General features: G+C 31.3%; 3 protein-coding genes across 35 annotated transcripts in view; 1 reads left to right on the forward strand and 2 right to left on the reverse strand.

Moving 5' to 3' along the window:
• Positions 1–17,160, reverse strand: part of LOC119604058 (phosphatidylinositol-binding clathrin assembly protein LAP-like) — a 37,420-nt gene extending 20,260 nt beyond the window's left edge. For 8 of the 33 annotated variants that reach the window (XM_037956449.1, XM_037956466.1, XM_037956457.1 and 5 more), the window contains exons 1-4: positions 16,776–17,160; positions 15,926–16,202; positions 1,385–1,527; positions 508–583 (exon numbers count right to left, since the gene is read on the reverse strand). In XM_037956449.1, the coding sequence (XP_037812377.1) occupies positions 508–583; positions 1,385–1,527; positions 15,926–16,061 (355 nt within the window). In that variant the 5' untranslated portion in view covers positions 16,062–16,202; positions 16,776–17,160. Of the gene's footprint in view, positions 1–507; positions 584–1,384; positions 1,528–15,925; positions 16,203–16,271; positions 16,736–16,775 lie in introns of those variants that run through there. The other 25 variants (XM_037956445.1, XM_037956453.1, XM_037956471.1 and 22 more) reach the window with 18 other exon arrangements.
• Positions 17,161–19,933: 2,773 nt separating this feature from the next.
• On the forward strand, positions 19,934–21,943 carry LOC119604051 (probable arginine--tRNA ligase, mitochondrial). Its single transcript, XM_037956409.1, has 4 exons — positions 19,934–20,010; positions 20,105–21,266; positions 21,340–21,694; positions 21,765–21,943. The coding sequence occupies exons 1-4, from the start codon at positions 19,975–19,977 to the stop codon at positions 21,916–21,918; spliced, it is 1,707 nt and encodes a 568-aa protein (XP_037812337.1). The 5' UTR covers positions 19,934–19,974; the 3' UTR covers positions 21,919–21,943.
• Positions 21,889–27,181, reverse strand: part of LOC119604052 (28S ribosomal protein S9, mitochondrial) — a 51,804-nt gene continuing 46,511 nt past the window's right edge. Inside the window, exons 7-8 of the mRNA XM_037956410.1 lie at positions 22,181–22,343; positions 21,889–22,066 (exon numbers count right to left, since the gene is read on the reverse strand). Coding sequence (XP_037812338.1) covers positions 21,975–22,066; positions 22,181–22,343 — 255 coding nt within the window. The 3' untranslated portion in view covers positions 21,889–21,974. The remainder of the gene's footprint in view (positions 22,067–22,180; positions 22,344–27,181) is intronic.

Below are 27,181 nucleotides of genomic sequence, written 5' to 3' on the forward strand. Positions count from 1 at the left end.
TTAAGCCATAAATGATTAAATTTTAGCAATTTGTAATTAGTTGATTAAAATTGTATGATTTGTTGATAAGTTCATGATGATGTTGATTTTATTTTGGCAGTTGTGAGAAGAAATCAAAAATAAATCCAAGTTAATGAAGAATATAAATTGTAGTTTTGGTAGTGTAGAGTGTTGAGTTTTATATATAAAAAAAAAGAATAAAAGAAAAAAAAATATAAAAAAGCATCATATTGTTACCACAACAACAAGAACAACAAAATTAAGAAAAAAAGAAAAAACAATGTAAAAATTATATTAGTTGGTAAAAATAAATGAATGTTTAAAATGAGAAAGATTAATGATTTAATGAAAAAAAATGTAATTAAAATTTTGCACAATTAAACAAATTTGTAAAAATTAAATTTTAATCCCTGTTGGCAATTTGTTTGCTATTTTGTAAAAATGACTGTTTGAGTGTTTGTGTGTGTGTTGAGAAATAATAATTTCAACTGTTTTATTTCTAATTACCTTGAACTCCACCCTTATCCAAGAAATTACTAAGATTAAATGTTGAATTTGATGAAGCTAAATACTGCATAAAACGCTATAAATTGTTTGAGAAAAAAAAAAAACAAATAACAATTAGCAACTGTCAATTTTAATAATGATTTTGATGAAATGTCACTTTGATTTTAATTGAGTGTTTAATTTTTTTTCGTTGTTTGTATCAGGCATGGAAAATTCAGTACTTTAGTACTTTTTCAGTACTTTTTAATATCGCAAAATACCGCAGTCTAGTCTATGGTCTAGTCTATAGTCTAGTCTATAGTCTAGTCTATAGTCTAGTCTATAGTCTAGTCTATAGTCTAGTCTATAGTCTAGTCTATAGTCTAGTCTATAGTCTAGTCTATAGTCTAGTCTATAGTCTAGTCTATAGTCTAGTCTATAGTCTAGTCTATAGTCTAGTCTATAGTCTAGTCTATAGTCTAGTCTATAGTCTAGTCTATAGTCTAGTCTATAGTCTAGTCTATAGGCTAGTCTATAGTCTAGTCTATAGTCTATTCTATAGTCTAGTCTATAGTCTAGTCTATAGTCTAGTCTATAGTCTAGTCTATAGTCTAGTATATAGTCTAGTCTACAGTCTGGTCTATAGTATAGTCTATAGTGTAGTCTATAGTGTAGTCTATAGTCCAGTCTATAGTCTAGTCTGTAGTCCAGTCTGTAGTCCAGTCTATAGTCTAGACTGCAGTCTAGTCGATAGTCTACTTTATAATATAGCTTGTAGTCGTGCGGAAAATTAGTTTTGTACTTTGAGACCTAAAAAGAACTCTTTTTTTATAAGTTAGTACTATTTCAGAATTTAAATTTCCCATGCCTGGTTTGTATAGTGTGTCGTTAAACTCACCTCATTTCCATATGCCATCAAGTGATGTGTGGTTATTAAAGATTTATACACTACCACCCAATTGGCATTTTGTGAACGTTCAATAAGTAAATTGGCCAAATGTGGTATGGAGACATTGGGTTCATTTGTACAATGTACTAAATCTGTAATAAAAGTAAAGAAAATGCAAGAAATTAGTATATTTAAAGAAATCAGAATTTAAATACTAAAATATATATAATATAAAGAAATTGGAATAAAGAATTCTTTATACAGACAACATCTCGAAAATACAATGAGATCTTCTGCTCTTTTCATTACCACTTCTCTAAGAACAACTCCCTCAAAGGCGGTTGTTTGCTATGCTCAACTGGATTCCAAATGAAAATGTACATTGATGTCAGATTGAGTTTAACTGTCAAATGGAATAATTGTTTCAGGTGTCACGCGAAAATCGCTGAATCTTCTTCCTATACCTTAAAATGCCATTGATTATTGTATCCCGGAATCTCAACAATTCCAATATCATATCTCTAAGAAGTCTCCCTCCTTCCGTTAGATAGTTCTTTCCGTGTTTATACACATTGCCCCAAGACAACGAAAGGAGTTGATGGTGGCATCATCATTGAAGAATTTGGGACTAAAATATAATAAAGACTCAATCATGCAGTCATCCTTTAAGCTGAAATATCAGCGAAAAATAGTGATGCCTATTATATGGCCTTAGCCTTGACGCACAGAGATGTTCAAATATTTACCTCCAGTAAAAACCTTAACAAGGGTGTATACCACATCAAGATTAGTCCTGGAATGTCAGAAATTCTTAAACAGAATGACTGTGATTTAATAGGCAACAACATCGCAGATGAATGCTCGAAAACAGACGTCGGTCTGTTCTGTCTCATCCAATGACGGTCTTCGAAGCCAATAATGGCTGCGATATCAGATAGTTTCATGTGGAGCAGCAGTGAAATTGATAAAAGGGGTGAGTCAATATTCCATTTCATTAATACTAACACAACAATATTTATCTTTCTAAGTTCAGGCAGCTATAGCGCGAGAGAAGATATATTAACAGGTGGAGGGTATACAACATAAAATCGTTCTCAGCTTTCGAAGTTATCTGCCCAATCAGTAAGCCAAAGAAAAGCTTTCCTGCATGGTGGATCTTGGAGTGATCTAAGCTACGTAGAGTCTTAAATACTAACTACAATAATAAATCGTGTCAGCCACACCGAGATAATCTTAATACATATAAGAAAGCTATAGCAATCGCAAAAGCAGCCTCATAGAGAATCTTCTGCGAATCTATAGACAACACAAAGGATTCCGCTAGACACCGCAAAATTCTTGCTAAGGGTCTATTAAATTTTATAATATATATAAAAGGAAAGACGATTTTTTTCGGAATCATTAGCAGAATCTCTTAATACTCTACTGAATACTCCCTTTCTGCACATATTTAGTCAGGGAAAGAGAAATGAAAGGGGAACTCCAGACGGGATGAACAGCTTTCCATTTAGGTCACCACAACACCACAAAATAGTACATGATCCTATGACTCCACAGAATATCCATAATCCGATCTTCATGAGATAGTCCGAATTATAGAAAAGTCTTCCGAATTAAAAAAAAAATATACTATGGAAGCCTTTTTAGACATAGAAGGCAATTCAACAAGCAACAAAACAAGACGTGATTACTGATATCATGTCTAATGCTCTGGGCCACAGAGAGTGATCTACAAGTAAATCCAAGCCAAATAGAACTGATACATTTCACAACAAAGACCAAAATTCCAAGTCCAAATGTTATCGGTCTGTGTTATCCATAAAATCTTTATAAATAATTTGACCTCAGTTACTCAGTCACCAAAAAAACCCTACAAAGTTGCGTTTTAATATTAGAAATTCCAAACTTTCCATTCCATTCGTAATATTAAACATTCGCAATTAAAGATCATAAAATAAATAATAATATGCAGTGCAGTCGTTTGCCTACTTATCGGTTACAAACATATGCCCTCATAAAAACAATTAAATCTATAGAAATATTTATCAAAAAAAATATATAAATACCAGACATTTGAAATAAAAACAATATAAAAATTAATAGAAAATAATTAAAAAAAAAAAGCCTGCTTAAAAACACAAAACAAAAGTTAAGAGATTATTAAAATTTGCATCATTCACAGCAAATTTTTGTTTTAATTTAAAACCATTTTTTTAAATAAAAAATCTTATCACGTTTTGACATTTGTTGAGAGAGTTGAAAGAGAGAGAGTTGTGAGTAATGCATAAATCAACAGTTTGCAAGCTGGATTAAGTTTTACTTAAATATCAATAAAGTTTAAACCCCTTTGGATATATTGAAATATATATTCTGAGAAAACATTTTAGTTTATTTTTAATAGAAAATCTATTAAATTGTGCGTCATGGAATCAATTTTTATTTTTTATATATTGCGTACTTATGCAAGTTCTAGCAAATTAAATATTTTATTATTCTACTTCCAGAGTATTTTAAAATAAAAATCTTTTGTTAAACCGGTGTTTTAATTAGTTATAGTAATTCACAAAAATTCATTTATTTTTATAAAGTATGTTTTTAAAAAAGCTGGTTTTTAATTTTTTTTTTAATTTCAGCTTAAAGCTAGTATTTTTCTGCCGATATCATCAGTTATTTTTGCGTTGAAAATTATAATTTCAATGTACTTGACTTGACAACAATTTGGGCCAACTCATGCATTGTATGCACAGCTTAAATAATTAAATTAATATTGATAAAATAAGCGAAAAGAATCGTAAAACACATATTAAATAAAATTTACTGTTACTGATAATCCATTGGCATTATTGAATAAAAATGAGAAAATAACGAATTCCTATTTATAAGGGGCGTTTCAATTGTAAAGTAGGAATACTTTGTTAAAAATAAAATGGTTTAATATTCCAGTAACAACTGTACAATTTATCGATATGATAAATTCTACAGCAAAATATATTCCCTTAGGATGAACTATGAAACCGGCCCATAACCTTTCATACACTTTCTTTAGCACCTGGCATCAGGAGGTGCTGCACTAAGGTACTTCTTTTGTAATATATCTAAAATTTGGACGTTTACAACTATAGCAACTACTAGTGGTCAGTAGGATAAGCTAGACCACTATAGTTTAGCGTACTTAGTGCTTGGGCATAACAGAAGCCATGAGCACTACGCCAACCAAAGCTTTGGAAATGTTAAAACATGTATAAGATATAAGGCGACACTTACAGCCAAATAGCTCTTAACTTTAGGCGAACTGAACAAAGGCGTAATCAAACTGGACACATTGGAAGGTTATACACAAATATCGGTCGTGTCCGACCGCGGGAACTATGAAACACCAATCCTTGATAGAAAATAACGGTCAAGGGGAGCATTAGAGCATTTACCAATAGGAGTTCGTTGCTAAACAAATTACTCTAAACGGGGGAAAAAGGGCCTAAGGGATCCTACATTGAAAACCCAGAAACAGAAATATACTTCAGTATACCTAATCATGGCACTAGCTTTCAGGCTAGATAGATTTTGGGATCCAGGGTAATAGATTAAAATCAAATCACAGAAAATACCACAACAAATTCTTCCCGTATGTTAATCGATCACAAATGGATGTGCTCTTGATGAATGACATGTGTTGTGTGAAAATATCCTATTTTCGGGCACAATTTCAGAATAACACATTTCGTTGTAGTATAGAACAGTGTAGATAGAACAGTGAAACGCACCCTACATGGCGACGATGCTCCAGAGAATCAATAGAGTTGGATACCCTACAGTAACCGATAAGTACCTACCTTCACCCTCCAGTGAATTAATAGAGTTGAATACCCTATTGGATATTAGCTTTAAATCAAATCAAATGAGAGGAAAGACCTCTAGGGGAAGATTGTTCCACGGACAGTATGTTAATCGACCACAATTGGATGGGCTCTTGATGAATTACCTGTGTTGCGTCTAAATATGAAGTTTTCGGCAACTAGTTCCATAATTTCAAAACAACACATTCTTTTGTAGTATCGAAAGAACTGTGAAACGTACCAGAAGTGAAGTGAATCAATAGAGTTGGATACCCTACTGTCACCTATAAGTACCTCTTGCTCTCTCCTGGCGAGAAGGCGCAAAAAAGACTCTAAAGCACCGGCGCATACATGAGAGCTGTATTCCATTATAGTTCGGATATAAGTGGTTAGATAATAAGGTGATCAGAGGGAATTATGTTTTGCACCATTTATGATAACAGGGACACTTGAATGCTTCTTTTGACATTTCAAATATGTGTTTATGCCAGTGAACATCGCACTGTAATCTCATGACTAGAAGATTAAGAACATCTGATTTTTTAATATTTATACCACCCATAAATATAGATGAAGCAACATGATATGTCGCGCGTTTATGCCCGACATTGAGTCTTGTGAGCATTAAAATCGACTCTATTGGTACGACCCCATTCAGAGATTGCTACTAGATCTTGAATAGGTGAGACATTTATGTTTTGCCTTATTGACTCAATCTCCAAAGGACTTGGCCTATAATTGAATGAATAAGAAAGGAAGGAAATTAGGACGATATCAGATGATAAGGTTAAATCCAAGATTGTTTAGAACTGTTAGGGAGCTTTGACCGAATACTCTCGAGAGGAAAGCTTTAAAAGAAAGGGAACTCGAGGTACTCGTTCGATGCAACGAGACCTGAATTAAAAGTATGGACAAAAGGATTCCCTAAGACCACCTAGAATAATGAATCGTTATGTGATAGTACTGCTAAGATCCTATGGGATAACCCTAAAGTGAGCAGGATGAGAAGGTTCCTACGAATGAGCAAATCCGATGTTAGTATGATGGTACGTATTTTAAGGATTAGCGTAAGAACAACTCCAGTAGGCCAATATGTTGAATTATTCGCCGCGCACAACCATCTTGCGCAATTAGTGATGAGCCAACACATATCTCATGTATTGAAGGGCCCCAACATAATACCCTTGATATTTTTCTCACTTTTCGCTCTCAGAACTTCGCAACGTTTCACAGCCAAATACGAAACGTTCAATTTTAATCTAGGAAAAGGCTTGTTGGGTTGAGCTGAACAAATTCTTTTCGCAATTCAATTGGAAACTTTGTTTCTCAGACGATAATGTCAATGCCATGGCAAAAATTATTCAAAATATAATTATGCTGGGAATGAAAACATTCACTGCGTCAAAACTTCAAAAAAAAAACGCAAAAAGCGAGATGTTCGTGTGGCAGAGTGCTTAGACGCGAAAAAGCTCTGCGCGAGGAACGCCTTCTTGCTAAGGTTCTTGCTGCTTCTAGAGACAACAAAACCTTTTGGTCGTTCGTAAAAAGTGTAAAGGAAGATCAAACATTCAACGACCGGGTTGATAAAGCTAACCTTTTAGCTGGGTTATTCGCAAATAATTATTGCTTGCCGGAAAGCGATCAACCACTGTGCGAACTCGAAGGGGTTACAGTAACTATGCCAAATATATACTTGCAAGCGCGTGCTATTAAAAGGGTTTTAGCGGATCTCAGAATAAGTCTCCTGAAAATGATGGCATACCAGTACTGTCTTGAAACAAACAGTGCTCTTCCATTAGCTAATCTTTTCAACATCCTATACCAAGCGGACAAATTTCCTGTGGGGCCACGTAAAGTTAATCGTTGATGCCGATTTACCAGCAATAACTGACTCCTTATAAGTCAAAATTGTTATATACCTGTTATATACACACAATTAACTTAAAAAGAAAATATGTATTTATCACGCATACTTGCCAAACAACCCTCGTAAAGTACATTTTTGCAAGTTACATGTAGGAACGACTATGTTCTTGTCAAATTGTTTAAAGAAAATAAACAAAATTTAACACACTTTATTCAATCATACTCAAAAAAACACAACAAAACATTGAAATATGCACTGATAAACGAACGAGTACTTTTTTTGTTTGTTTGTTTATCTCTCGCGCACATACAAAATTGGAACCGGCTAGTTTTTGTCTTACAACCAGTCCCACAATGAAATGACCGCAGACATGCGACGTCTACATTATGTATTTTATAATATGAATGTATATCATGGCATACAATACATACATTTATGTAAAATGAGTCATCATGCTCTAAAGACCCCACTAAGCTCTAAGATATGTTTTACTTAGCAGGGATGTATTTATGCTCTAGGAGCAGTTGGTTTTATTTGCTTATTTATATAAGAGTGTACTTCAAATAAATGATGGCATTAAAAAAGGAGTAAAAAAGGCGACATAAAATTATGCAAATAAAACCAACTCTAACAATACCCAAGGGAAATAATTTTATTTAATTTTTCTTGTTGTTGGTGTTTTGGTGTGAACCCAATATCTTTCCAAAAATAAAAACATCTAAATAAATTTATGAATAATAAAAAAATTACTAAACAAAATGTAAATTGTTGTCTCATCAATAACCACGAAAAAAGTGAAATATATACATACATATTGCTATAAGAAATAAATAGGTTAAAAGAAATTGGCATTTTCAATGAAAAAAAAATGCAATACACTCACACATTTACATAAAGTTTATAGTCTATCGTATACATATTTATGCCAACAGTTACATTTTTATGTAAATGTCGTTATGTACATGTATGAGTGACGTAATATTAAAGAAAAACATTGTAAAGATTCCACAACCACATTTACTACTACGATTACTAGGTTTGGGAAAAAAAGCAAAAGTGGGTGCATTCATGTCTTGTTTGGGAGATGGGAGACTAAAGGAATACAATGCCAACAAATAGAGTAAAGAAAATATGGTTAATAACAGTTATACAAAAAGTAAAGAAATACAGGGTACTAAGTATATAAGTTATATTAAAAAATCAATACTGACTTTCATAAACATAGCAAAAGATCTAAAGTTTTACCGAATCCAATCATTTGTAACATAAGCCTTTGATAAACACAGAAAAATGTATTGCAAAGTTTACACAAAAAGAATGTTGACCTATCTTTCCCCACCCTACCTCCTATGCCAACATTCCCAATCTGTCTAATCTTTTACCGATGAAATTAATCCCTTAATCACGAATTGATAACAATCTCTGAATGGAGTTGTGTTAATAGGGACACCCCTAGACTGAATGTTGTTTTCTAACACACAAGTTCATGGCAAATAATGTTTCATCTACATATATTTATCGGTTTATTAAAGGAATCAAAAACTCTTAATGATCTGAACATGAAAATACAGTGCGATGTCCGCTGAACCAAACACATTTTTCAAGTGTCGAAAGAAGCCTTCAAATCTCTCGGTTTTCTACAACGGTGTAAATGCTTAACTTTACTTAAATGGAATACAACTATCATACATGGGCCGGAAGGTACGTCGAAGTTACTTACCGGTGACAGTACCAACGTAGAACTTGTTACCGAGAAAAGCATATTCTTATGCAACACACGTTTTTCTTCGATAACATACACATTTGTGGTAGATTGTCCAGTGAACCGCATAACACACAACACAATCGTATTTCGAATAAACTTCTAGCAGAAGTATTCCTTTCCACTTACTATGTAAGAAGATCTAAATCAATTGTTAACAAACACTACTCACTCCCAGAACATATTTTCCTTGTGGCAACACAATGCTCCACATAAGTAGGGGCCATCACCTGAATGCTGGTCCAAGAAATTCGTCATAGATATGTAGATTTAATCTGATATCACTACACAAGGCCAAGCGAAGATTCTAGCGATATGGAAAGCAACGGAATTGATAATAAATCACATTATTTTGGTGTTACGGAAGAACTTGCCATACATGTTTCTTACCTAGACCTAAATAACATGGTGTAAAACCAACCCTATTTCATTACTATAGAATGATCTCTGTTAGATTCCTCGAATAAGTCCTGGAATAGTATAACAGATTACAACTAGTCTAAGGTCATTAGGACAAGACTTGATAGGATACAACCAAGATACTAGACAATACTCTTATAGATGTTTAAATGGGCAATGTTCCGGACATTTTTAGGTTATGCATGCATATGCTACAAAAGTTCGAGACGTTTGAGCACATAATTTTTCATACAGAGTTCTAGATAGAAGTGGCTAGCGAATAGGTTCCATGACGCACTGAGGAGCATTGCTGAGTATAACCTATGCAATCTGCTAGATTTTAGCACAATAACGGACTTTTCTTTTATTTCTCCGCATAAATCGCCCACACCCCTTTTCATCATAGCGCCCTCTCTATATCTCTCTTTCTTCTGTCTGTTTTACTATTTATTTCCTATTTTAAAGTGAATAACAATGGATGATTAATTATCCAGGGAAACTTGCGTAGCGTATGTGTAATATTACCAAAAAGAAACAAATATCAATCATACGTTTACAAGATGACATCAAATACAAATAATTATAACCCATATATTTGGTAATCCCATTAAAAAATCTATAATAAAATATTACAAATTTTACGCATAAAAATATACTACTAAATTTCCACACACTTGCATTTTTACTGCCAAAAACTAAACACAACTGTCCCAGTTTTTAAATAATAAAAATGAGCAACGCCTCTGTTCTTTAAAAAGAAAATTGTTCACACACCCGTTCATATCTTTAGTTTCATGGCATTTGATTTAAAATACTTATGCATCCAATCTATATATTATATACATATGTATGTATGAATATTGAATGCACTCTAAGATTGTGTGTAGTATTTGCAATGTTAATGTGAAGCACAAGGAAGAAGAAATACAATGTGATGATAACTATTGTTGCTTTTGTTAGTTGTTGCTGTTATTGGTATGAATGTAGAAGAAGACGAATCATAGGGCTTGAATATTTTTAAAATGCAACTACTTGGACTTGTACACGTAGATTTAATGTAGGCAAACTCACACACACAAATAAACTCATGTTCCCAATAATAAAAGAAAAAATTGGCAAAAACAAATGTTTACAAAAAATCATTGAAATTATTTAAAAGAATTAATACATTGGGAAAGTAAGAATGAAAAGAAATTGCAAAATTTTCAGTAATAACATTTGCAATTATGGAATTAACATTTAAAACTAATTTCGAGTGTACGGCCACTGCGACTGCTCTTGACGAAGAGCATTCTGGTTCTGCCGGTCCCCAAGTACTTTGCTCAAGTACTCAATCTATCTAACCACTGTCCACTGCTGCCCCTTTGCTTAACTTCCGAGATGCAAGAACATCGCTTCGGCAACAGCACCTAGAGAAGTATTCGGTATACCGAAACACAAATCCGAAATTTTATCATACTCAAAGAGAACACCCTTTAAATCTGGTATGAGCATAGTAAACCCTGGACATACATACATGGATAATTAAGAAAAATTCAATGGTATCACGTGTATTAGATACCCTATATACATCACCGTTCAACCCAGCACACTTCTTATTCATTCGACACACTCATAGAGAACAAAGTTTTCACTATATTATATACATACACTGAACACCAACTCACTTCCAACGCTTAGTCCCACAGTCACACTTGTCACGGCAACAGTATAGAACTTATACCAAATTAAAGACTTTACCGTGCATGAGCCCTTTAGTCTTTTTGCAAAATAAGCCTTTCATCTTACACAAATAGAACACACTTTATATCTGGTACCCTATATTCTCTTCCCACGAATCTGGGTTTAAAGCGCAGCCACCACGTGCACCCCAAAGGGACCTCTCCAATAACCAAGACAAAATCCGAAACTCTACCCTACGTTCTACCGGCTTTCGTGATACCACATTAAAAGGCTCTTTGGTTCGACCTCTGGTTAAATCTTATCAAGGTAAGGACGAGGATACATTTAACTCCACCAGTTCATAATCCGCATCAAACTAGAGGTACTGGTAGCACCTCAGGGTAACATGCTCCCTGCGGGAGGGACCGAAAGATATCAAATTATACAACCTTGGATGTCAATTGAAAGGTCCATTTCTCGAAATTGAGTTATAGAGAAATTATGCTCAATAAATTGAATGAATCATGGAGCAGTACTGATCTCCATTGATCGCACCGTAAACTCTGCTTTTATTTTTAAATAAATAGGGACGAATGTGATCCATATTTTATAACAAAAAACATTGATCATGATGCGGAAAAAATATCCATTGACCGTAACGCGAACTCCGGCCTAATTTTTATCAAATAAAGTCTGATCGTGCTAATATCGTGTAAGCAGCACAGATGTAATGGAATGTGTAGGACCTGTCGTGGATTGATTCTACTCCATATGCGGCAAATTTTCTATCAACAGACCAGTTAAGTCCTAGTTTGTATAATTTTTAAAGTAAATTTGCATAATTTGTTAGTTTATTAACTCAGGCTCGAGTTCGAGTCCCACTTGGGGATACAAACATTGCAAGCGTCTGCACAAACGTATGTATGTATATTAGTCTCCCCAGATATAAAAATAATGGTAATTGCAAAGTTGTTTATAAATATAAATCATTTAAATTGTTTGCCCATACGTAATTAAATAATTTATACATTTCCAGCTCTGTCGCAATTACATGAGAAAGAGTGTATGTATACAAATATAAAAACTTGTATATTTGTATTTCATTTATATGAAAAGAGTACATAAGAGTGAATTTTGTTTAATGAATTAATTTTGTTGATTATTATTTTTTTTCTAAATACCGTTAGGAGTTGAATTAAATTGTTTACATACTTAACATGTATGTACAATTATATGTGTATTTATTTACACAATACATATTGTAAACAAAAAAAGTGTACAAGTACATAAAACGACGGCGACGACGACATCAGCTGGTTTAAAGAAAGTGAAATTTGTTGCATTGTTGTTTTAACAAAGAATTCGATGATAATTAAATTATTACGAAGCATACATCCACAGCAACAACGACAAAATTGTTGAAGGCAGCAACAGCTACAACAAGAGCAACAAAGTATTAACGATAAGTATTTATTAAGTTCATTTACACTTTACAAAAAAAATAATAATAATAATAAAAAGAACCAACACTTCACTCTGTGCGATTAGAGAGCAAAGATGGATGGATGGTTGGTCGAATGAATGAATGGATGTATAAAAAAAGGGAAAAATAAATATACATAGTAAATGATATGACTGCAATTCGCCCAATAAACAAACAAACTAACAAGTGCAAACACAAACAAACATGTGTATGTTAGTATACAATAGAATCTTTGACAGACCAAGATGATGTATGGCCATTGAAATGACTAATGGACATTTAGCTGTTATGTGAGATTATATAAATACATACAAGTGTATATCGTCACCTAAAACGGCCCTAACTAACCAAAAATTCAAAATCGATTTTATTGTTGACTATAATGTATTGCATCAAAACAAATGTACACACAAAAAATTGGACTCCTCCGACCAAAATTAGCGATTGTATTGACAAAAAACAAAAGGCCCTATCTACAAAAACATTTAAATATTAAAGGTAAAAAGTCCAATTTATCCATTTTTATATACGCCATTGTCAACTATTATAACAACTGATAGGATTCACTATTAAACAATTTGTTTATTTACTACAAATAAATCGCATTGATAGAAACAAACTTTTCAATTTAAATAGTTTTTTGCTTCTCCTGTAAAATTTTAAAAATGTTAGATAGAGCCGTTTGCATTTTAGGTGACGATATGTGTATACTCCCATTAATAAAACTGTATGTATGTTTATTACATAAATATGTTTGTAATTGAGGTTTTATAAAGGAATTCCTTAAGTATCCTTGAATGATTATATTTTTTTTTTTTTGTGTTTAGCAGGAGCCAGAAACAATTTAAAGTACAAACATATTACAAAAAATTAAAACTGATGACATTTATAAACGATGTTATTTAGGAAAGTATTTCTTTAGTTAAATAGGTTTTCTTGGTAATTGCACTTAAACATTTTAAAAATAGACTCCTGTTTTCGATGGACTATGAAATATGTATATCCTAGAGATATCCTACCATGACAATACTCCTTACATTAGGGAAGATGCCATCCAAATTTACATGGGATATATGTATGTATATAAAACTGACAATTTGGTTGCCAGATAACTGTAGCATAATCTAGTCTAAAGTTATTATAATTAAAGTAGCTACAGAACAAATTGATTAGCAGAAGACATTGGGCGTGTATATTCTCTTATATACTGATAGTAAACGGTCATTAGAGCCCGCTTCAAGAATTCTCCAAGAATATCGGGTGTCTATAGTCTAGTCTATAGTCTAGTCTATAGTCTAGTCTATAGTCTAGTCTATAGTCTAGTCTATAGTCTAGTCTATAGTCTAGTCTATAGTCTAGTCTATAGTCTAGTCTATAGTCTAGTCTATAGTCTAGTCTATAGTCTAGTCTATAGTCTAGTCTATAGTCTAGTCTATAGTCTAGTCTATAGTCTAGTCTATAGTCTAGTCTATAGTCTAGTCCATAGTCTAGTCTATAGTCTAGTCTATAGTCTAGTCTATAGTCTAGTCTATAGTCTAGTCTATAGTCTAGTCTATAGTCTAGTCTATAGTCTAGTCTATAGTCTAGTCTATAGTCTAGTCTATAGTCTAGTCTATAGTCTAGTCTATAGTTTAGTCTATAGTTTAGTCTATAGTCTAGTCTATAGTCTAGTCTATAGTCTAGTCTATAGTCTAGTCTATAGTCTAGTCTATAGTCTAGTCTATAGTCTAGTCTATAGTCTAGTCTATAGTCTAGTCTATAGTCTAGTCTATAGTCTAGTCTATAGTCTAGTCTATAGTCTAGTCTATAGTCTAGTCTATAGTCTAGTCTATAGTCTAGTCTATAGTCTAGTCTATAGTCTAGTCTATAGTCTAGTCTATAGTCTAGTCTATAGTCTAGTCTATAGTCTAGTCTATAGTCTAGTCTATAGTCTAGTCTATAGTCTAGTCTATAGTCTAGTCTATAGTCTAGTCTATAGTCTAGTCTATAGTCTAGTCTATAGTCTAGTCTATAGTCTAGTCTATAGTCTAGTCTATAGTCTAGTCTATAGTCTAGTCTATAGTCTAGTCTATAGTCTAGTCTATAGTCTAGTCTATAGTCTAGTCTATAGTCTAGTCTATAGTCTAGTCTATAGTCTAGTCTATAGTCTAGTCTGTAGTCTAGTCTATTCTAGTCTATTTCTATCTGATAAGAATATTTTATTCATTACAATAATATTCTAAAGATATCCCCTGATATTCACTTGGCTGATTTTTTTGATTTAAAAAAATATTGGAAAATAATTAAATAATTCAAATTCCATAATTTCTAAAATAAAATGTTGAATGTGTGAATAGTGATTTCAAAAACAGTGTTTATGATGAATTAGCTAATGCGATTTGTTTTAGAACGCCCTTTAATTTAATAATAATAATAGAACATAAAAAATATGTCCGTGTCATATTTAAATAATAATGATCAATTTTGTTTTTATCTTAAATTATTGTTTATATGTATTATAAATAAAATAATAAGAATTATTTTAAAATACATATGTATATCAAAAAAAGTTTCTATATGAATAATAATTGTTGTAATTATACAATAGCCTCTACATATTTTTAATCAGTAAAATATATAATTTATAGTAGATTTTTTTATTATATAAAAATTATTGGGTGTGTAATTTAATAATACCGTATTACAGCGTGTCTCTAAATTAATTTATTTAAATCTTATTTGACAAAACTAAGGATGCACACACTAGATATAGAATATGTCCTGCCTAGTGTCCATAAACGTACAGTTTTCAGAGCATGACAATAACATAAAAGATGAGCAATCACCTCCTCCTCATCTTCTTATGAGATCTTTTAGAGGAGCCTTTATATGGAACCACATACTATGTATGTATGTGGCTTGCATGATTCTAATAGTCAATAACGGCTTGTACGGCATGGTAAAATGCTAAAATCATCATTGGATTTTAAAGGGATTTTAAACCGAAATATTTTAATTTTACATACCACCACTAAACCCATTCACTGATACATATATATACATACATCCATCAGAATATATATGTAAACAAATCTGTCGATTGTTTGGTGAAAAGAACATATAAAAACCTGAAGATTCTGCTAATTAATGCTGAAACTTGTACTTTGATAACATTGGTTACATGAATACAACACTAACAGCTAGACGAATGGACTGAATTACTGACAAATGGACTTTTGTAATTTAGAAGCAGCAAACACGTTAACTGTCGTTAGATATTTCTGTTTCTTAATTTTCATATAGGTAATTAGCAAAATGTAAAAATAATTTCAAAAATTCCATTTCCAATACCAACAAAACGTCATAATAGTCCACAGAAGGAAAATATTTACAGAAAAATAGTCACATTTTTGCAATACAGTTTCTATTATGTAAACTAATTTAATAAATATCAATTGATTTCAAATAATTGTTGAAAATGTTTTCATTATTTTGCAACAAAATTTTCTTTGTAAATTTGTTTACTCTTTTTTTGCAATGAAATTATATGTACGTTTCTACTTACAATCTAAATGTTTCTTCTTGGGTCCAATGCACTCTTCCGTTGTGGCCTTGCATACTGATTTGGCCAGACCTTGACCGGCAAGACTGTGCCTGGCAGCCAACAGTCTGTCGTTGATTGTTTGCCCAGCCATGGACATGATGAAATCTGCTTTATTTTATAACTTCTATTTAAAAAAACACACAAAAATTGTACAAAATTGTTTTTTTTTTAACACTATTTTTTTACTTTTGATTCAATTTGTTTTGTCGCGTAACAAAGTACCAGCTTTGATTACAAACTAAAATTAATGGGAAGAGAGAGAGATAAATAAAATAAAAACTAAATTAATTAACTTAAATGTAATCACAGCATTTTTTAAGCAGAGAAGTAATGGTGATGACCCATTAAATCAAGGTTCCATGTTGTGGAGAAAGAAAAAATCATACACACACGCCCCCTAAATCAAATGACAACCATTATATGTGGGAATTATTGATTTATTGCAAAATTTACTTGACTAATTTACACTTATTATTGTTGTATTGCTTTTATTTATTCTTTTATTTTTAATAAATACAAATTCTTATTGAGAATTATTGATTTTTATTTTACAGATTTTTTCCCTTCTTTTAATTGACACGCACTAGTATGTGTTTGTGTGTGTGAATGAGTGTTTTTGACAACAGAATTGTCAATTTTGTTGTTTTTTTCTCATTTGATTTTTCTCATTCATTACACTTTTTTGCTTTTTTTAAGAACCTATTTCTTTGATATTGGTTTTTTGGTATCCAATATTTTTTTCATTTGTTGGGTGCTCTCAATACGTGGCTTCTAAAACAACAAATTTTACGAAATTGTTTAATTTATTTACCGTTAAACAATAAATTGCTTAAGTTTTAACGTAATAATTAGTTACTTCACTTTTTTTCTAGTATTTAAATTTTTCTTATCACTTTTTGTTAGTATTTTTACTACTTTTGTAAAATTTTTTTCTTACAGGAATTTTTCTTTTCGTTTTATACAGATTTTTTCACTCCGCTGTTTGTTTTTTATATTTTTTCTATTCTAGTGTTATAATTTTGCTATAATTATTCTTCAATTGCCTTTTGCTTAATAAATTTTAAATTATTTGTAAAATTCTTGTGTAATTATACAAGATATTTTAATTTAAAAAAGTTTTCTTTCTTTTTTCAGGAGTTCTTTTCTGCTCATTCGATTTTTCCCAATTTTATTTGCGCAAAGTAACAGAGGCCTGCGCCCACAAACATTAACGGCGGCGGGGGTTTACGTTAAACATTTCGGCGGCGGCATAAAATCGGCTTTAAGCCGGCTAAATGTTTTTGGGATTTTGGAAGCAACCCTACAAGAAATGTATGACCGAAACTAACACATACAAAATGATTTCACTAACACTCTTGCAACATTTTTTTTATAAAATTGCTAAAAAAAAATAGTTAATGGATAATTCCATCAATAATGACAGTCAAATGACCGGTAAAATGACTGTTAATGTACCCAATGTGTGGTAAAGGGTTTCATTTGCATATGAAAGAGTGAAACAACTACATTTGACTGTACTGTGTTTTAGAGTTATATATTTCGACGTTATAAATTAATTATTTCTGTAAAAGCCAAAGATCATGAAGCGAAAAATCTCAAAATTTACAAAGTCTATAAATTATTGAAAATAAAGAGAATTATTATAAACAGAATTTAAAAATAGTGCAGGAAGTGGAGCTGAAGATAAACACTTCGGAGCTTAATCAATCTATGGTAACATGATTACTTACTTTTAATTTTTATATTTCGATATTTATATGTATTTCTTACAGACAACTTATTTCCACAAATTAAAAGGAGCATCAGCGGATTTAAGATCCTGCGAGGTATGTAAAATGGTGAAATGATTGTTAATTTATGTACATGCTTATTATATTAATAAAATTAACAAATATATATCTTATAATAATAATAAATTGTGTTTTATTATAAATTGGTATAGCCGTCACATTTGACGGATATATTCATCACATATGATTAGTCAACAATGACCGATAAATACATCATTTTTAATTTGTTAACTGTGATGGATATATCCATCAAGCATGATCAGTCAATCCTGACTAATATTTATGTCATCCTTGGTTAGTAAACAACAAAAGAGTGAGCTCCTCAAATATATGTTTTAAAGTCGATAGAATTCATAAGTGCAAGGGAGAAGAAAAATCACATGTACACAAATGTTTCCATCACTTTTGTCCATTTGCCTTAAGAAACTGATAGAAACTTTGCTTTACGCTGTGATAGAAATAATACATCAGTAGTGCCAGTCAAATGACCTATCAAATGACTGTCACTGTTCTTGTAGGGAAATATTTAAAAAGTGGACTCCACTTAGTGGAGATTTTTTACATATCTATTTTCTATCTTCTATCTATATATATAAAAATGAATGTGATTTTCTTGTAATTTCTTCCTGTGTGTCTGGAAGAAGCTATAGGATACTTTTTATTTAAAAATTTCAAGTAGACATTCAACACTATATGAGTTAAATAGAAAAATTCGTATATCTGAGAAAGATCAATGGGAACATTTGTGTAATAAATTGGAGGACTAGCAATAGGGGGCGTAGCATCACCCATATGAATTAAATACACAATTTCGTTTGTCTGGGAAACTATTAGACCTAAAATCTTAAAATTTTGCAGGAAGAAATTTAACATTTATTTGAACATTTTGGGGAAAATGGGGTGACTCTTACTAGGGGGGTAGGAACCTCTAATATGAATTAAGTAGAAATCCTCAAACTTTACACTAAAACTTTGAGATCAATGTGAACATTTTGAAGTAAATCGATGGAATATCAATGGAAACTTGGCACCTCCCATATGAATAAATTACAAATTATTTTTAGGGTAGCAAAGTTATCTAAAAGTTAAAAAATTCAATAAAACATCTCGGAAACTTTAGCTTTTTTAATTTATTTTTTTATTTTATCGGGAATTCACGGTTTTCCGGCAATGTTAATATTTTCCCCGATTCCGCGAACCAAAAAACGAATTTGAAAACCCTACTTCTGATATAAAAGACTCCGGCGGCTGGCCAAAACGGTTATAAGTCGGCTAAGTATACAGATATAGGTATGATATATATGATTTTAATTTTTGGACTAAGCCGGCAAAATTTCAACGAAGCTGCTTATTATATGAAATAGTAAAAGTTGCTTGAATTAATATAAATGTATTTTATATAGTAAAATTCCATTAATTTAGTAAAACTTTATAAAATGTGCCAGATATTTTCCAGCCGTCTTAGCCTGAAACATTTTCAACGGCGTTTTTTAAGCCGAATCGGCACAGGTCTCTTTTTCAAGATACAATAACTTGGCATCACTTTTATTAATTTCTCTCTCATTTTTATTAAATTTCGAGAATGTTGTGTTGCCAGATGTAATCCGTTATTAGTTTTAAGGGATTTATTAAAATAAAAATAACAACCCGTACTCATTTTGCATCGAAAATAACAATAAATAAATATAGCCATGTTTTTGCTCGTATTAGTTATTAATAGAAATATGCAAAACGTCATTCTATTATTTTTTTGTTAATATTTTTTGTTTTTGCTCGCACATCAAACAAATATAAGCTAACACAAAAGTATTAAAAATAATATATTTAATAAGTTATCGCTACAATTCTGATACCGTTATTTTATATTAAATTTTATATTATTTTTATAAAATTTTATGTCAGTCAGCGAGACAGAAATGTCTTATTTACATATCTAATACAATAGCAAACTTATTATATAAAATAATTAAAGAATTATTTCGAATCTTTATTAGAAAAATCAGTCCTGGTTTGTTTAATAAATAATTCTATTTCTTAAATAAATTCATTGGACTTAACCCTCTATGTAGAAAATTTAGCAATCTGGCATCTCCCTTAAAATCCCAACTATTTTATAAAAAGCACTCAATGCAACAACAATGCAAAATTTCACTCAAAATAACTCAATGCAACTGTCAAAAACAGCTGGCCAACAAAATAGCGACAAAAAACAACAGCAAAATGTCAAGTTTAATACGTAAGTCCATAAGTGATAAGGTAATTTTAATGATTTTATAAATTAAAAAGAATTTATAAATAATACCAATAAATTACAATAAATAATTAAATTATTATCTACATTTGTAAACAGATCACGCAATTAGTAAAACACCACAATGTCTACTATGAGCTAGAAGTTCCTTTGAAAGCTGCAGCCACCAATGGAAAACCGGCATTGCAGTGGTCATTAAAGGGTAACGCAAAACACAATGAAGAACTTTTAAAAGAAGTAGGAAATTTAAATTATGACCAGAATTTGGTGGAAAGTACAAAATTTATACCAGCAAATGGTAAAATTCAAGCCAAAATAGAATTTACTTTAAAAGAATCGGCATATATGGAAACGTTATTAAGGGAAAATGTTTTTATAGATCAACCTAAACATGCTGAACATATGGTATTTGAATATAGTTCTCCCAATATAGCTAAACCATTTCATGTGGGCCATATACGTTCCACAATAATAGGTAATGTTTTAGCTAATCTGCATCAAAATCTGGGTTATTCTGTGACAAAAATGAACTATTTGGGTGATTGGGGCACACAATTTGGCTTGCTGCAGGTGGGCGTAGAATTACTACAGGTGACAGAACAACAAATGCAAGAAAATCCCATAGAAACTTTGTATAAAGCTTATGTCACGGCCAACAAGGAGGCAGAAACAGATACTTCTATAGCTCAGAAGGCGAGAGATTATTTCAAAGAATTGGAAAGTGACCAACAGTCAACAGAGCTCAGCAAACAGTGGCAGAATTATAGGGAGTACACAATTAAAAACCTGGAAGCAGTTTATCAACGTTTGGGTGTCACATTCGATGTTTATGATTGGGAGTCTCAGTACAGTCAGAAGCAAATTTCAGCAGTTTTGCAGAAACTAGAGGAGAAAAACTTATTGTTACCCGAAAAAGATGGTCGTAAAGTTGTGTTGGTAGATAAACGTCGTGTACCGGTTATAAAAAGTGATGGTTCTACTTTGTATTTAGCTCGAGATATTGCCGCTCTTTTGGATAGATGGCAACGATTTAAATTTGAAAATATTTTCTATATTGTGGAAAATGGTCAGACGGATCATTTTAAGGCTTGTTTTCAAACCACTTCGAGATTGAGTGATGAAATTAAAGAATCTAAAGTGAAACATGTAAAATTTGGTCGTATTCATGGCATGAGTACGCGCAAGGGACAAGCGGTGTTTCTTAAAGATTTGCTGGATGAAGCAAGAGATATTATGCATGAAAAACAACTAAAAAGTCCTAGTAAGTAGATGTTTTTGTTTAAAAAAATAATGTTTAAAATGTGTTAATAAATGTATTTATTGTCTGTTTACAGCTACAAAGGTTGATATAACCTCATCAGAAGTGGCTGATATCTTGGGAGTATCTGCTGTTATAATAAATGATTTAAAACAAAGACGTCAGAGGGATTATGAGTTCTCTTGGGATAAGGCGTTACAAGTTAATGGTGATACGGGCATAAAACTTCAATATACACACTGTAGATTAAATAACTTAATCGAACAAAACTGTAATATAAATATCGACAATTTACAGTTTTCATGGAAAAATCTAGCCGAACCAGAGGCATATGAACTGCTAAATGAAATTTCTAGATTTCCACAAATACTATGGCAGGCTAAAGAGCAGTTGGAAGCTTGCATTTTAGTAAACTATTTATTTTCCTTAAGGTAAATATACCAAAATAAGAGAATTTGATTATTTTCTTAAAAATATTAAATTAACTAAATTTCTTTTCAGCAACACCACCAGTCGTGCCCTTAAATGCTTGCCCGTCAAAACAGAAACTAACTACGAGAAACAACAACATCGTCTCTTACTCTTTCAAACCTCTAAAACAATACTTAAACAAGGCATGGAAATATTGGGTTTAAAACCTTTAAATAAAATGTAAACTTTATTAACAACATTTTGCAACATACATAAACCACAGACAAAACAAAAACAAATTTAACGTTTCTTCCAGGTGTATTTGCGGCGGGCACCTTCTTGGCCAAACTTCTTACGTTCACGGCGACGATAATCACGTGTTAGAAGACCAGCTAAAATTACACAAAAAATAATGCAAAATGCATTTTAATTAAAGTCAATAAATTTTTGTTCTCAATATAAAAAGTAGAAATAAAACAAAATTATTTGTAAAATACAATATTTACCTAAGCGCATCGATTCAATCATTTCTTGATCAACAAAGCTGCGCAAGCACATGGAGATACCCCAACGTATAGCGCCAGCTTGACCAGAACTGCCACCACCCTCTACATTAGCCTCCACATCACATTTACCCAGCATTTCGGCAAAGATCAAAGGAAACAAAACCTATAAAGAAAAAGAAAAAAATATTAAAAAATGGAAAGTTTTTGCTGGGAAAATTTTAAATGTACTCTATCAATTTATAAGTATTTGATTTATAGCAATAATATCAATCATTTGTTTCATAAGCCAAACAAATTTGCCTTACCATAAACAAATTCTCCAAATTTCTTTTCTACTTTGCATTTTACAATATTACAAAGTTCAAAATACTTATACGAACTCGTGCCTTATAGAGTGTTGTCAAAAACAACGTCATTTTCAAGCGTAGGATTTTTATTTTATTGGCCAATTTTTGAAATTCAATGTACAAAGTATTTCTAACTAGTGACATACTGAGTATTAATAAAAACAAAAAGCGTAAAAACCTGATTTTGAAAAATGTATTTATTTTTATTTTGGTGTTGCTTTGCAAAACGACAACCAAACAAATTTCGCAGCTATTCAACTTAAAACCCCCCCTATATGTTAATGACAATCAATCATAATGACTTTTTCAAACATAAACGTAATCAAAATATTTCTTATAACGTCGTTTATAATTTCTTGCAGTGCTGCTTGCTGTCTAATGTTTATTGGCCAAATAAATGTTTATTTTCCGTTTACTAGATTTTTTAATTTATGCTCGTAAACAAATTTACGCATTTTTTTAAAGGGGTTAATTATGTAAAACTTGTTTCAGAACTTTTTTTACATCATTTTAAAACGAATAAGTATTTATGTTTTTCAGTAGACTAAGGAATAAACATGACTTAGGTCATGATCAGATGCTGTTTTGCGTTTAAGAAATGTTATTTGCTAATTCATAATTATTTTAAATTTTGTATAAACAAATTTTTACAAGCGTTTGTTTACAAAATAAGCAATGATTTAATTAATATTGAAGGCCATAAATGGTTTAATCTTAACATTTCTCCCATATAATGATTTATAGTGTTTTACATGATATATAATTTATCAAAAAAGCCTGTTTCGTTTTTGTACTTCTTTGATGTATGACGACATCATTATTTAAATTTTGCTTTAATTGTGTGTATGATTGTCTGACTAGTCTTTTTCGAAAAGGAAAGGTGTCGATTTTTGTATTGTCTTATTTTTAAATACTGTTTAGTCATCGTTCCAAATATGATATTTTCAAATTTATTATCTTCACTTTTGAATTGATTTTAAACTATATTCATCTGATATTTTATTAATATTATCTGGATTTTATAAGGAAATTTAATTTAGAGAAACGGCTATACAATTGTTGCTTCAGAGATATCTCTAATATAATATCAATCAATGAATCAGTCAGTCAGTCAATCAATCAATCAATCTATCTATCTATCTATCTATCTATCTATCTATCTATCTATCTATCTATCTATCTATCTATCTATCTATCTATCTATCTATCTATCTATCTATCTATCTATCTATCTATCTATCTATCTATCTATCTTATCTATCTATCTATCTATCTATCTATCTATCTATCTATCTATCTATCTATCTATCTATCTATCTATCTATCTATCTATCTATCTATCTATCTATCTATCTATCTATCTATCTATCTATCTATCTATCTATCTATCTATCTATCTATCTATCTATCTATCTATCTATCTATCTATCTATCTATCTATCTATCTATCTATCTATCTATCTATCTATCTATCTATCTATCTATCTATCTATCTATCTATCTATCTATCTATCTATCTATCTATCTATCTATCTATCTATCTATCTATCTATCTATCTATCTATCTATCTATCTATCTATCTATCTATCTATCTATCTATCTATCTATCTATCTATCTATCTATCTATCTATCTATCTATCTATCTATCTATCTATCTATCTATCTATCTATCTATCTATCTATCTATCTATCTATCTATCTATCTATCTATCTATCTATCTATCTATCTATCTATCTATCTATCTATCTATCTATCTATCTATCTATCTATCTATCTATCTATCTATCTATCTATCTATCTATCTATCTATCTATCTATCTATCTATCTATCTATCTATCTATCTATCTATCTATCTATCTATCTATCATTCGAATTCCGAAACTATACATTGGTCATCATTCGAATTCCAAAACTATACATTCCGAAATTATACATTAGTCATCATTCGAAGTCCGAAGCTATACATTGGTCATCATTCGAATTCCGAAACTATACATTGGGCATCATACGAATTCCGAAACTATACATTGATCATTATTCGAATTCCAAAACTATACACTGGTCATCATTCGAATTCCGAAACTATACAATGGTCATCATTCGAATTCCGAAACTATACATTGGTGACCCAACATTCGGGACCCAACTAAATTTACAGAATTTTATGGCAAATTTATGTTCTGGAAATGACCTATTTCAATACAGAATTACCGATAAACAAACGCGCAGAGTACTGAGCGTCGCCATAGTATCGACAGTAAACTGGGACAGCAAAGAAAACACAAGATCGATTCTGTACTAAGAATAATAAGAATTTCATTATTAGGACATAGAACTTTCCATCCATGTAATCTGTTTTACAAATTTTTCTTAACATTTCTGAATTTTCCCATTACAAAAGTTTTTAGATAAACAATTTAAAATAGAATTTTCTAAATTTCCCCGCATTTTAATTAATTGGAAAATGTAATATTTATTGCAAAAAATCTAGAATAATTAAAAATAAAAAACAAGATTCAATCATGTTAATTCTATTTTAAACATCTTTTTTAGGTGAGAAAAACAAATTTTGTACGAACAAATTTGGTTTGTATTCAAATGAGTTTGAAGTTCATTAAAAATTTTTGTTTACAACACAAAATTGCATAAACTTTTTGAAAACTTAATTAATGAATGAAAACTAAATTTTTTTATGTTCGTTTCCAATATTTAACATTGATAAAAATTGACAAAAATTCACATGTTTAAACAATTAATTTGCAATAAAACAACAACAGCAACAAAAACTAAGTGTAATTGTTTTCACTAAATTGTTGTTTGAGACAGACATTGTACTTACAAGAGGATGAAGATAAAACAAAGTGGGGGAGTTTAAGAAGCGGCGACATGCGGACAGACAGACAGACATACAAAAGAGATAAATGGAAATTTATATACCGCTACATTTTAAATACTTGTACAATAATAACAAAAAAATAAACAAATGATCGTATAGAAAAAAAAACGTTATTTTTTGTTACCGTTATATGAAAATATAATAACAACAACTATTTAATAAGATACATAGAAATGTATACATATGTGTGTGTGCGTGTGTGTGTGTGGAAACACTGTGGCACAGATTATATATTAAATATAAGATTATATATTAAATTATATATTAAGTATAAATCTTATAAAATTAAAGGACACTTCAGTAATTACCATGTAAATTAACAAAAGAGGAGTTAAGTTAGGCTGTGTGGAAAGCTCGCGATTTGTCAGTAATTTTATTCCGAATCTAATCAGTAATTTTATTCCTACGGTCTCAGACACAACTATCCGGTACCTATAACGACTTTGTTAAGATTTGTTAGTGAAACATCCTTGATACAGTCCAGATCACGAAAGAAGCTTGTCATAAGTTATCTCAGTCTGCACTCTTGTGGAGCGGACAATATTTTCCTCATCTAAACCACTTCTGCTATAACTGTTACGTTCCCAGTAATGAGCCTTAATGAATTTCTTTCAAGTCAAGGTATTTTTCTGTAAAACTAGAACCACGTGAGTATAGCCATATTATTTTGCTAAACAGTTTTGTCTAAGGATGATATTTTAGAAATTTTTTCCAATGAATTCCCTCTTGCCCTAGAACCCAAATCAATTCGACAGAGCGCCAAGGCAATTGAAAATATATTTCTATGTTCGAGACGAGAGCCTTTAGTTTTACAAGACTGTCTCGAGAGTTTTCGAATGTTCAGCCTGAAAATAGTACAGACATTAGAATATTTCTCCTTGTAATACCGACGATTACGAAATCCTCGATGTAGAATGAGATCGCATCTTGTAGCATTACCTTCAGACTGACCTAAAGCGTTGAGGTAATAGCGCCTGTAATAGCAAGACCATGTACCTGGTATATAGTAGTTAGATGTAATTTGGCTTTCACCTGACTAGTAAAACATATGTAGGTCAGAATAGGTCTTATGACCGCTGTGTATAGCCAGCGAACAATTTAAGGTTTAAGCCTCTACCTTTATCCGAATTTCGATCGTGATCATTACGTTTCCACGAGAATTTAAAATCCAAAATGTCGCGAAAATAGTTAGCTTCCTTTGAAAACTGTAAACTGTAGCATCGAATGGAAGTGGTCGAAATTCTATGATTTTATATCTTCAGCTAAACGGTGCCAGTATCAGTTTTAGCCCGATTGACTACAATATTGCATCCCTGTTCATATTATAGTACTCGAAGACCGGCTTCCACTTGCTTTCTCCTTTTAAAATAACTAACTAACTAACTAACTAACTAACTAACTAACTAACTAACTAACTAACTAACTAACTAACTAACTAACTAACTAACTAACTAACTAACTAACTAACTAACTAACTAACTAACTAACTAACTAACTAACTAACTAACTAACTAACTAACTAACTAACTAACTAACTAACTAACTAACTAACTAACTAACTAACTAACTAACTAACTAACTAACTAACTAACTAACTAACTAACTAACTAACTAACTAACTAACTAACTAACTAACTAACTAACTAACTAACTAACTAACTAACTAACTAACTAACTAACTAACTACTAACTAACTAACTAACTAACTAACTAACTAACTAACTAACTAACTAACTAACTAACTAACTAACTAA

This window comes from Lucilia sericata, unplaced genomic scaffold (assembly GCF_015586225.1).
Source record: "Lucilia sericata isolate MDLA Ls3-8-SP2 unplaced genomic scaffold, ASM1558622v1 Contig000357F_arrow, whole genome shotgun sequence".
NCBI lineage: Eukaryota > Metazoa > Arthropoda > Insecta > Diptera > Calliphoridae > Lucilia > Lucilia sericata.